The sequence below is a fragment of the Equus quagga genome, chromosome 4, assembly GCF_021613505.1.
Source record: "Equus quagga isolate Etosha38 chromosome 4, UCLA_HA_Equagga_1.0, whole genome shotgun sequence".
NCBI lineage: Eukaryota > Metazoa > Chordata > Mammalia > Perissodactyla > Equidae > Equus > Equus quagga.
This window is the reverse complement of record NC_060270.1, coordinates 105186257-105198384: the sequence shown is the minus strand read 5'-3', so window position 1 is coordinate 105198384 and position 12128 is coordinate 105186257. Positions and strand designations below refer to the sequence as shown.

Sequence of the window (12128 nt, the reverse complement as noted above, 5' to 3'; positions counted from 1 at the left end):
TTTCCTTCCAGAAGCCTCATTCCAATTCTTTGTTATCATGTTGTTGGCTGGCAACTGCTGCTTTGTTAACCTGGACACTGGCAGACGGTCTTCATTTTCAGGTGGTCTGAATTAGGATGAAGAGGAAAAGTAGTGCAGGGGACAGGCGGGTCATTTTCTCTACTTGGCCTCTGACAGGAGAAGAATAAGGATATCTTTTCCCACAGAGAAAAATCAAAACCCACATGATTGTTTTTATGTAATTGAAATCACCCATATTATGACTAAAAACAAAGTCCTCTAAAGCTCTTTAGCAGGCATACCTAATTAACAAGACAATCATCTGAGATTCTTAAAGATAATGTTTCCGTTATCTCCCTTTATTCAAACTGATAACATTTGCTGGGGTTGTTTCCGTTTTAATGTTAGGTATGAAATATAAATACAAGGGGCTATAGAAAAGACAGAGGGAGAATCAAAATGGAAAAAAACCCAGAAGAATACAAAATACATTTTCTGAATTTGTCAATTTCTTTCATCATTCTTAACAATGACCGAAATACTAAATCTTATAAGAAACATAGCTATCTTCTATGAAGTGCTTATTCTGGGTAATATCCTATCATAAAAGCATGTTATGTAAGTGATATAAAAAAATATAATACATATTTTCCCCTTTTTACATCCGAGCAAACTGAGGTTCAAAGGGGTTAAGGAACATTTTGTTGCCACAGAGACTAATTAGTCAGGTGGGTTCCAGACCAAGGTCTCTATGATACCAAAGCCCATGTCGTTTTCTCTAAATGCCAATACCTGCTTTTGTGTAATTAATGAGCTGAAAATTGGCCGTAGAATTCAAACTAACTGTGTCAGTTTCAGGGAGACAGGCATTGAAAACTTGAGATTTTTCTACTTTTTCATATATTTGATGACATTTTTTTTCTCTCAGTAGATGAAAATGAAATAGTTGTCATTCCAATGAACACAGAAGATAATATGAAAAATGGAGTGTGGAGAAAAGAAATCAATGCAGGAGGTGTTGCCAAAAATAACAATGTGGACATGGAAGTTGACAGACTATCAAACTACGAGGCACATAAAACTGATGGTGCTAGAAGTTACAAGGAAAATCATCCAGCTGCTTCATTAGTACCAGATCAAAAACTGAATCAACCCAGTGCAGAAAAGACAAAAATGCAAGATGCAGCAATTCAGACAACGCCTTCCTGTACCAGTTTTGATGGGAATCACCAAGATCATAATTTGTCTGACTTCAAAGTTGATGAAAGCGTGCAAACTTCAAGTAACAACAAATCAACTCAACACTCACCTTTAAGTCCACAAGATTCTATAGATCTCTCAAGAGAATTCAGGAGTCAGGGCCCTCTAACTGTACATTCAGAAGATCAACTCACCATCAAAGATCCAATTTGTGCACAAAGTAATGATGGTCTTTTGTCTCCTGTCGATGGGATTGATAAAAATTCAACTGCATCTTATATAAAGAATTATCCACATTACAGACAAGACTACAATCCCAAGCCAAAACCTTCAAATGAAATTACAAGAGAGTACATACCCAAAATTGGGATGACTACTTATAAAATAGTGCCTCCCAAATCCCTGGAAATATTGAAAGATTGGGAATCAGAAACCATAGGGTATAAGGATGATCAGGACAGACATACTTTAGGAAAAAAGCACCCTCATGAGAATGTGAGAGAAACGGCAATGCAAACAGAAGATCTTATTTCTGAAAGCTCAAAGGAGCCACAGGCAGCCCTTAGACAGAAGCCTGCCCCAAGAACAGAGCATCAGGTGCACAGTATGGAGAGCTCACCCCACAGCACCACGGCGAACCCTCTGAAACTTACTCCCAGAATGACAAGAGACACTGGCACAGCTCCTTTTGCACCGAATTTGGAAGATATAAACAACATTTTGGAGTCAAAACTTAAATCTCGGGTTTCAAATCCCCAGACCAAACCAAGTTCTTTTTTCTTGCAGATGCAAAAAAGAGTTTCCGGTCACTATGTGACATCTGCAGCTGCCAAGAGTATCCATGCTGCCCCTAATCCTACTCCAAAGGAACAAATAAAGAAAGAGGTGGAAAGAGATATGATACCTCCTCCAGAGCAAACTCTTTCTCCCTTAAGTAAAACAGCTCACTCTCCACAGCCCCACACTAAAAACACTGATGATGACATCCTCAGTAAGAAGCCCCCTGAAACCTCTCCTCCTCCCGTAGCTCCGAAACCTACTCCTCTTCCCACGAGTCAATTAGCTGCACTAAATCTGAAGACTTTGAAAACTTTTGGTGCCCCACGACCTTACTCCAGCTCTGCTCCTTCACCGTTTGCCCTCGCTGTAGTGAAACGGTCACAGTCTTTCAGCAAATCACGCACAGAGTCGTGCAGTGAGGGTGCATTGGACCAACCTCCAGCTGACACAGAGGAAGGGAAGACTCCTTCTGTAGATAAATTTGTGGACATCCCACAACTAGGTGTGAGTGATAAGGTAAATGTTACCTTTTTAAAAATAAGGGATTCTTGGAGACCAGCCTGGTGGCCTAGTGGTTAAGTTCCAGTGCTCAGCTTTGCTGGCCCAGGGTTCATAGGTTCCAATCCCAGGCATGGACCTAGTGTGGCTCATCAAGCCCTGCTGTGGCAGCATCCCACATAAAATAGAGGAAGATTGGCACAGATGTTAGCTCAGGGCCTATCCTCCTCACAAAAAAAATTAATAAGGGCATCATATACAACATGGTTTAAACGGGGGTGAACAAGCTTGTTGGTATGTCTGTTACTTATTTCTGAATTCATATTAATCTAATATTGAGCTGCTGTAAGAAAAAAGAGTGGTAATACATAGAATCCGATTATTCACTCTCAGAATTATTGTAATTCACATAACTTGATCAGGTATTACTATAAGGTCATCATTATATAATTGTATCCTTAGCAAATATTTTAACTTTTCTTTGCTCATACATTTGTATAATGTACTAGTTTGTAGTTCTGACTCTATATTTTCCTGTGTTTTGCTATCTCAATTTGTTTATAACTTTTCTGGATGTTCTAGTTTACTTGATTTTCTTCTCCAGTTCTACATAATAGCAAGATTAATAGTTTCAATTACATAGAAACATAAGCAGTGTCAAAGACTAGATAAAATAACCAAACATATCTCAGCTATGCATTTTCTATCCTATACATTCAACTTCAGCTTGCCAAACATTTTTACATGTAAATTTAAATTGAAACCAGAGTTTAAATATGTAATTTTTGTAATTTCCCACTTTGTTAATTCAATGTCAACTTTTCCAGTTATATGTATGTTGGCCAAAGTATCATTTAACCACTATGTAGCCGTAATAATTTACAAAAAGAGGGATTTGTTGACTTAGTGTTCAGTTGACTGAATGTTCTAATTTCCTAGGTTGAGATAGTCTGGTCAAAGGAGAAGATGAAATTCACAGTATGAATTATGATAATCCACATGCAACTTTTAAAAAATGCTTTGTGTACTTTTACTCTGATAGTGTTTAAAGAATATGTTCATATTTGTGTGACAGATCCAGAAGTATTTTATATTACTTTTTCAAACATTCTAGAGTAACAGAACATTAACCATATTGCCAAGTAAAGATTTTTCCATAATTTTAAAGCAATATTTATCTTGTAGAATATTTCTTCATATATTTCACATTTATGTTTATTACTTTGTTATAATGTCAGGAAGAGATGTATGGTAGAGAGATTAATTCTCTACTTGGGAACAAAGCCTGTGTTTTTTCTTGGAATGGAATACCATTCCTAAACAACGGAAGCTGGGTTTAGAAAATACAGTTTTTGAGCCATTGCCTGAGCTCTCTTTAGCTCATCTTTTGTAAGGATATTTGGCACTTTGAAAAAGACATTTTTAAGATTATTTGATAACAGTTGCCAGTTAAATCAGTTACTAAATATTCTTTGCTAAGAAGTTTAATTAATTTTTTGATTCTTCAATTTGGAAATTCCTCATATTTTAGAAAATATGGCCATCACTTGGTCCCTGTGACTTCCAGAAATAAGCTATTATGTGTAGCAAAATAAGCTGTTATGTGTAGCATAGTAATTAGTATTCCTTGATTAGAAGATATGCTAAATTCAACCAATATGAAATTGCCAATATTTGTCCATTTTTTTCCTTCAAAAATAATAATTTCACAACCTAATATGTTGGCACTATGAAAAGGGGTTATTTTTTAGTCTGTGGAATATTTCTATTATTAATTTGGCTCTTCTAGGCAACTCCATTAGAGAAATTAGCATTATTTGACTCAAGGACACTAAAATTACCCGTGTGTTCATGAAACAAAGAGAGGTACCACTTTTCTTCCTTAGCCCCCTGAGTTCAAGAGAAGGGAAGTTAATGTGCTCATCTTCCAACTGAGTCCTGGCAGCAGACATAATGCAGTGAGTGAGGAAACAGAGCTGTGCCTCGAACAGCAGTGTGGCCAACGGTGATTCTTTAAGAACTGATAATGAAAATTTTTGAAAACTGGCCCATTCTTCACTTGGTATTCATATAAATATTTTGCATTATTTTTATAGGAAAATAACTCTGCACATAATGAACAGAATTCCCAAATACCATCTCTGACTGACTGCCCATCATTCACCCTTAAGAGACAAAGTTCTTTACCATTCCAAAGCTCTGACCCAGAACAGGTCCGGCAGAGTTTGCTGACGGCAATCCGTTCTGGAGAGGCTGCTGCCAAATTGAAAAGGGTAAGTTTTCTTTATCAGATGGGTGACAGTAGGTTTATTTTCAACATTGTCAAACTAATACTTAGGGGAAATTGTTTTCTGGCATTTAAATCTGAATAGGGAAGATGCCAGAAGTTATTTTTTTATGTCGGGGTCATTTTAGAAGTATCAGCTGAGAGAGTCCAGAGTCTTACATGGACTTAAAAATGTGTCAGGTCTATTTTCCGCAACACGGGCCAGGTGCAGAACATGAGTTTTGCTCATTATTGTGTAACTATATAGAGAGAGTGCCCTGGTCTCTTATTTTTAAGAAATTATGTTAGCACAGCAAGAAGGGTTCTTTTGGAAAGAAAATCCCTCCCTATTTCAGAAAAACTGCCCTAGCAATAGGAGCCTGCAAGTTTTCAGTCATCACTCCTACAGCGATCAAAGTTACTACCCTATGTGGGATTGTGGGTGGGGGGAAGTTTTACAGGTTAAACCAAAAAATGTAGGGGAAATCTGGAGAATTTAGATGAGACCTAATGCAGAAATTCAAGTCTTAATCCTCCCCTGCCAGAGCTGCCTGGCTCCTCCTTAACTGAGGGGAAGCAGAACTTCAGGAGACCAGGTATGCTGCTTCTGGGGCAAACACCCACCAATTCTTTCAGGGAACTCTGCAGCTGAGTTTCCTCCCTCTGTCACCGGCATCCACTGAGAGAGGAGGTGGGGAAGCTTGAAGCCTGGCGTCATCACTTGGACTTCCCAGGGCCTGTAGTCTCCCTAAATGTCTCTCTTGTTCTCTCCTCAGTTGTCTTGGTTGCCAGTTCCTCAACACCCAAGACAAGAAAAGTGCTCATTATTCTACTGACTCCCTAGGCATTTCATTTTGTGAATTCCTTCCCTCATCATTTTAGAAGCTATATTTAGAGAAGAGTAAGAGACTTGTTGAGTAAAACACTGAGCTCAACAGAAATGAAATCCACGAAGGAACAGGAATGCTGCAAAGGCAGAAAGAAAGGGGAAGGCCCCCGGACGCATCTACATCAGCCAGGCTCGCCCACACCAGCCAGTTTCTGCAGCGTGTTTCCATGCAGCCATGAGTGACAGCCGTCCTCACAGAGGGCTTGGCGCTCCCATCTGGGCAAACATGGAGACAAGGCAAAATATTGCGTGCTGTCTGGAGTGGAGGAAACACGAAGGAATAATTCAGGGGATTAGGTTTGAATTCTGTAGATTATTTGTAGAGTCTGAATTTAGGTGCCAGGCAGCAAAAAAATTTGGTATAGCTTTAAATATTAAAATTGGTACCTCACAGGTCACAATATTTATATTTTTGTGGGCAAATATGCCCCTGTTAATCACACATTCTCATTTATAAAAATTTTTCTATTTCTCATCTTGTAAATTAAGGACAAATTTGAAATCAATCATTTCCGATCTAAAGCTTTTTATCAAGTCTATAAATTTGACAAGCATTCTTTTAAGCACATAAGGACCAAGCATTGTACCAGATACTAGGGCTACAAAAATGCGTAAAATGAAGCCTCAGCCTTCTGGGTGTTTGCAGCCTGGGACTGAGAAACAGTGGTCCATCAGGCCTGCACAAGAACCGAGTACCTACACAGAAACTAATGGCAGTGTCTTTGTACTGTCAGTGGCTGGATTAATCATTTCAATGAATTAAGTGCAGAAAACAGTGCATTAAATTGGAATTGCCTTTTAGGCCAACAGAATTGTACAGGCAAGCAGCTGTATGCTTGGTGTGTTATGGGCCCTGATTTGGCAGTCTCTTCACATATAAAACTCATTGCTTCCAGAATGAGCCTGGATGTGGACCAACACAGAAAACAGGCCCTAAATGATGATCCTATAATTGTATCCTGTTTATAACTCATTACTTTAGGTTCTATTGAGTCTAAATTTTCTCTCTTTCAGTAGGAGGTTATTGATAGTTCTGAGTCTATAAGTCTATACAGGGCCAGCTCCTAAATTTTATTTAATGAAAATTTGTTACATTTCCATTTTTTTCCCACTAAAAATGGACACAGGGTCTAGTCTAGTAAAGTTCTCAATATCCCCACTCCATGATCAGCATTTTCACTTCTAGTTACATATCCTAAAAAGGTGTGTGTTTGTGTACCAGAACTCACATATTAAAAGAATATCCTAGAATATTGTTTGTAATAGCTCCAAATAAATATACCCTTAATATTCAAAAATAGTAGAATTAATAGTATATTCAAAGAATAAACAATCATTTAGCAATAAATTGGACAAAATACAGCTAAATGCAACAATGTAGATAGAGACATATAAAAATATAGGTGTAAAGTTTGACAGCATGCAGAACTAAATTATATTCTTTAGTGATGCATGCATAGGTAGCAATTATTTTTAAAAATGATGAAATAATTATAAAAATCTTGATAGCGGTTACTTCCAGAGGGGAAGAAAAGGGGTTGTTAGGGGCTTATTGGAGCAGGACAGGCATACAATTTAACAGGGAACCAAAAAAAACTAGGTAATCAAGATAAATCTTAAGGCAGTATTTTTTAAATGTCCAAATTAATGTAAAAATCCATGATGAAGAAAATGTCAAAATTTTAACTAAAGACAAGATCCGTGGGGAGCTGGAGGTACTCTGTCTCTGGACCTGGGTGGTGGGTTATATACATGTTTGTGTTTGTTTTCATTCGGCTGTTTATTTAAGTTCAGTGCATTTTTCTGTACGTGTATTTCAAAATATTGGAAAAAAGTGGTTAAAGATGGACACAAGAAGACTCTCATTTCTTGTGATCTTTGCTTAAGTCCCAAATTTCTGTCCTGTACTGAACATTTCTCCTGGTTTGTTTTAAATTCTAACATTTCTTTTATAGAACAGCAGTTACAGTGCCAAATAAAATCTCCAGTGATTTTGACAGTTGGTTTAGATTGTTCATCAGAAAGTTGGCTCTGTGTTTGCCTACATTTTGGCACCCAAATGTTCAATTTAACTCCAGGTACCAACCTGCCTTATGGCTCTGGTTCATACCCGAGCAATTAACCTTCATTATAATAGTTGGTTCACATTAGAACAATTATCTAGTTGATTGCTCTAGTGTAAATGTAGTCAGGAGCATGCTATGTTTTTTCACGTTTCTTAAGGTTTTTTCCATACCTTACCCCTGCTTGACCCCCATGTAGTCACAGAAATTTGTCTGGTCTTCACAGAAGCACTAATAAATCTACCTCAGTATTTTATGAAACGTGTTTGATGTCAAGATTTATATGAGTCAGCAAATTGTTTTTCAGAGAATAAGGCAGATTAAGTAATCCTTTATTGTCGACTAGACAAGAAAGTTCTTGTCGGTGCTTGAGTTACTAAAGATTATTACACGATTACAAGTCGAATATAGGTTTGTAAAAATAAAGTCTGCGAATACACTAATGAATGATAATTTAGTACTTGATAATAAGTGTTTCCTCAGAATGTAAAACTTATCTTTGGCTAGATAGAAATCTGGAAGGAAGAAAAAAACTGGATAAGTCACCCAGAATCTTGCTGGTTTGTTTTGTTTTTTAAATTGGTCTGCCTTTTATTCATATTTCCTTGGTTTGAATTTGAATTATCTAAGGGTTTCAGGTTGGCAATTCTTTCCATATATTTTTAAAGCAAAAATAAATGATAGTTTCATAGTTAACACTCCTTGATGGAAATCAGAAAGCTGTGTGAATATTCCTGAAGATTCTTTCAACTTAAAGGGTGGAGAGTCAACTAGTAGATGCTCCTATCAGTAAATCCTGAAACGCTGTTTTTAAGAAAGATCTTTATTATAAGTATTGTATGTTTATTCAAGAAATTCTAGCAATACTTTCTTATTTTATAAATGTTTGTAAAAAATAACCATATTCCATTCAAGAAGTATTCATTGATCTACAGTGTGCCAGGCACTAAAATAAACATGAGAATAAAGTGGCATTAAAATAGACAAGTTCTCTGACCTCACAGAATTTATATGAGTCTTCGAACGATGCCTTCTCATGTTTGAAAGTTTAGTAAACAAATTTTTAAATATCAAACAAAATACCACTTTCCCCCCAAAGTAACTACTCTTGATAAATTATAGTGTAACCTTCCAGACCACTTTTGTAGTATGTAAACTACATACTACTATTTTACGAAGATAGAATCCTCTGTGAATCATTCATAAACATCTCTCTCTCTGAAGCTTTCCATCTTATTATATATATATATCCGTGCTATTTTTTTAAGACTATGTAACATTCGACTATATGAATGAACTGTAGCTTATTTGTTCCTTATTGGTGGACATTTAACTAGAGTCTAGTTTTTCATTCTGTGAATGATGCTGCAATGAACATCTTTTACTTGTAGAAATTTAGAGCCATCAGTATGTTTTTTAAAATGCTTAAAACAACTTTTCTCTCTTTCACTTTACAAAGAATTAGGAGAACTGCAATTTGGGCAAGGATTACAAAAATAACTCCTACATACAGAGACTTTTCAGACCAGATTACACAGTGAGAAGTTCTTACCTGTCTATTGTTTGTTGGCTTTACTTGGAAAGAATTCCACCTGAATGCTAAACAGGATGCACATGAGTTTTCCTTCCCCTGGAATTCTTAGGAATGTTAGGAATTTATTTCAGGTGGATGGTATCAACCATTCTACTCCATCCTAGATTGATAAGACAGTCAAGAAAATTGCTTAGTTTAGATGACCAATCTTCATTTAGTAAAAGGCAAGAAATGAAGCACAAGAAAACCAAATCCAAACTAAATTTGCGAATCTTGTTTTCTGTTTTGCTAACTTCCTCTGTTGCTAGGCAGAATCTGTGGCCTTTCTTACTTCACTTCCCTACTTATGAGAAGATGATTGTTTTTAATTATGAATCTAAACTAGTCAGATTATAATCTGGAGATAAACCATTTTTCTTAATATATTGTCCTTATATGTTATGTATAATATTTCTAAATATTATACCTATTTCCTATTCAGAATCCAGGTGATTTTTCTTTATATTCTTCTAAATAATATTGGAATTTCAAGCTATTTAGAAAATTTTTATATTAGTGTTTTTCTTTCACTTACAGTTTGCAAAGAGGAGACTTTGCCATAGAATTTTGGAACTTAGGAGTTTATTTACTAAAGAAAACAAAAACAAACAATTCCTTATACTATCAGTACAAAAATTGTAAAATTCATTGCTATGTGGAATTCATTTTATTTTTCTACATTCTCCAAGGCATTCTGGGAAGCCAGAATTAGTGTAGCTAAAAATGTCGTTAACAGCTTGCCTGCAGTCTGTTTGTGTTCTTGTCCTTTGAGTTGATTTGGTCATTTTGTAAAGACTATGATGTGTTAATGGATTACTTAACTTTGTTGTGGAAATAACAACTCGCTCGTTTTTTAATTTCATGGTAGAATGAACATTTATTCTCGATTATTTGTAATTTATTGAATAAAAAATACTAAATGTTAGCATTTACAATTAAACAGAAGTTAAAATGTGGTAACTGTTGAAAATTGAAAATTAGATAGCTGTCCTGTTTTAAATTGATGGGTGCAAAGTATGTTTCTTTCTCTCAGGTGACTGTTCCATCAAATACAATATCTGTGAACGGGAGGTCAGGACTCAGCCGTTCCATGTCCTCTGATGCCCAGGACGCCCATTAAATGTTGCCCTGCCCTTCTCCACCTCCACTTCACAGAACAGCTTCATACTGATGGAGAATGTCGGCAAATGTATATTCAGATGTACACTAATATATTATCTATTAAAGTGTAAGAATTTGTGCTGTGGCTTTTAATGCCAAAAGAAAGAATTACAAGAGTTTATAATTTATAATAATATTTTTGGCCTTTTTTGCCTTAAGAGCTGATTATGCTGCTTTAGATCTTTAAGACAAGGTGTTAATGACTTTCATTTTTTTCAAATGAGAAATAGTCACCTTTTGTTGATTCCACTTACTTATTGACACATTCTCTACAATGGTGACTTAGACAAAAGGATAAATTAAGATTCATAGACGTATATTTGTATGTCATATAAATAACTAGGCAAACATAGATTGACGCGGGCTGCGTCAATGTCACAGTTTAATTGGAAACGTTTATAAGTTATATTAAAGCCTGTTTTGTGCTGAAAGTATGATCTAGAAAACTAATGATATCAAATAAGTATATTCAGTTCCACAGTTAATTTCAGTGATGAATCACTTAGCATGCAAGTCTTATCTTGCACGTTCTTTATGTAATCACAAGATCAGTGTCAAATTTATAGGACGCTCATAATATTTTAATATTTTATCAACGTGGAACACTTGGTTTTTTAATCTTTAGAACTTAAGTTGCACAAAGAGAATTTTAAATATTTTCTGTATATAATTATGACATTATTGTCACACAGATATTACACATTTTATGTGCCAGAAGCCTTAAAAATCTTCCTGTGAAAATGTTGATATATTGTGACAACTGTTTCACATTCAATATATAGAGAGGAATAGGGCTTAGTTTATGTCCATATTGGAAAACTTTAAAGACTACTTGGAGGTTCCAGAAATCCTGGTTTTACTTAAAATAAAATGATAAAGTTATTATGTAGTTCGGATGCTAATATTCTAAATATAATATATATTTACATTAAAGCTAAAACTGCTAAGCAAAACGATGCCTAATTTGTTGTTCTGGGGTCTAGAGCTTGTTGATGTTCTATTCCTACTTTAAGAATTTAATTGCTCACTTATTCTAAAAGCTTTGTCAAACAAGCTGATGTTAAGCTGGTTTTCATTAAAGCTACTGGGATATCTGTCTCTTTGGAAAATGTGTTGATTCTTTTGCCCTGTTTAATAAAAGCAAGTTATATATTTGGGATGCTTTTTTTTTAAATGCAGTTCATGTCAACCAGCATATTTGTGTACTTGACCTGACGACCACAGCTCTATCAGCCAGTAAACAAACAAGTAATAGGAAGGCCTACCATTTACCAGAGCTCCCCAGTATACATTTCAGCTGAGGCATTCCAACTCCAAAATGCATGAGCAAAGCATGTAAAATGCTTGGTTTAGTTCCTGACACAGGGCAAGTGCACATTAAGTGTTAACTGTTGATGCTATTTCTTTGAATCAGACTTGGAGAGACCTTTTTATATAGAAACTTCAGTTGTGTCGTTATAAACTAGTAGAAAAGGACTGGCTTTTTGAAAAATGGTGTTTATATGATTGATTTTCCTCTTGGTAAAAAAAAAAAAAAAAACTGGATCCCTACCTCAAACCATAAATATATCTGGATTGGATTAAAGATGCCTTTTGAAAGTAATATTTTAAAACTTAGATAAATATATTCAAGATGCTTTCAGACCTCAATGTGGAAAAAGTTATTTAAGTAAGACACAAAGGTGCTTAAGGCACAAA

General features: G+C 35.6%; 1 protein-coding gene across 4 annotated transcripts in view; it reads left to right on the top strand.

The window, feature by feature from the left end:
• COBLL1 (cordon-bleu WH2 repeat protein like 1) overlaps positions 1–11585 on the top strand; it is a 161437-nt gene extending 149852 nt beyond the window's left edge. For 3 of the 4 annotated variants that reach the window (XM_046658149.1, XM_046658150.1, XM_046658147.1), the window contains 3 exons: positions 929–2496; positions 4575–4751; positions 10303–11585. In XM_046658149.1, the coding sequence (XP_046514105.1) occupies positions 929–2496; positions 4575–4751; positions 10303–10389 (1832 nt within the window). In that variant the 3' untranslated portion in view covers positions 10390–11585. The remainder of the gene's footprint in view (positions 1–928; positions 2497–4574; positions 4752–10302) is intronic. The other variant, XM_046658151.1, reaches the window with a different exon arrangement.
• Positions 11586–12128: the final 543 nt, after the last annotated feature.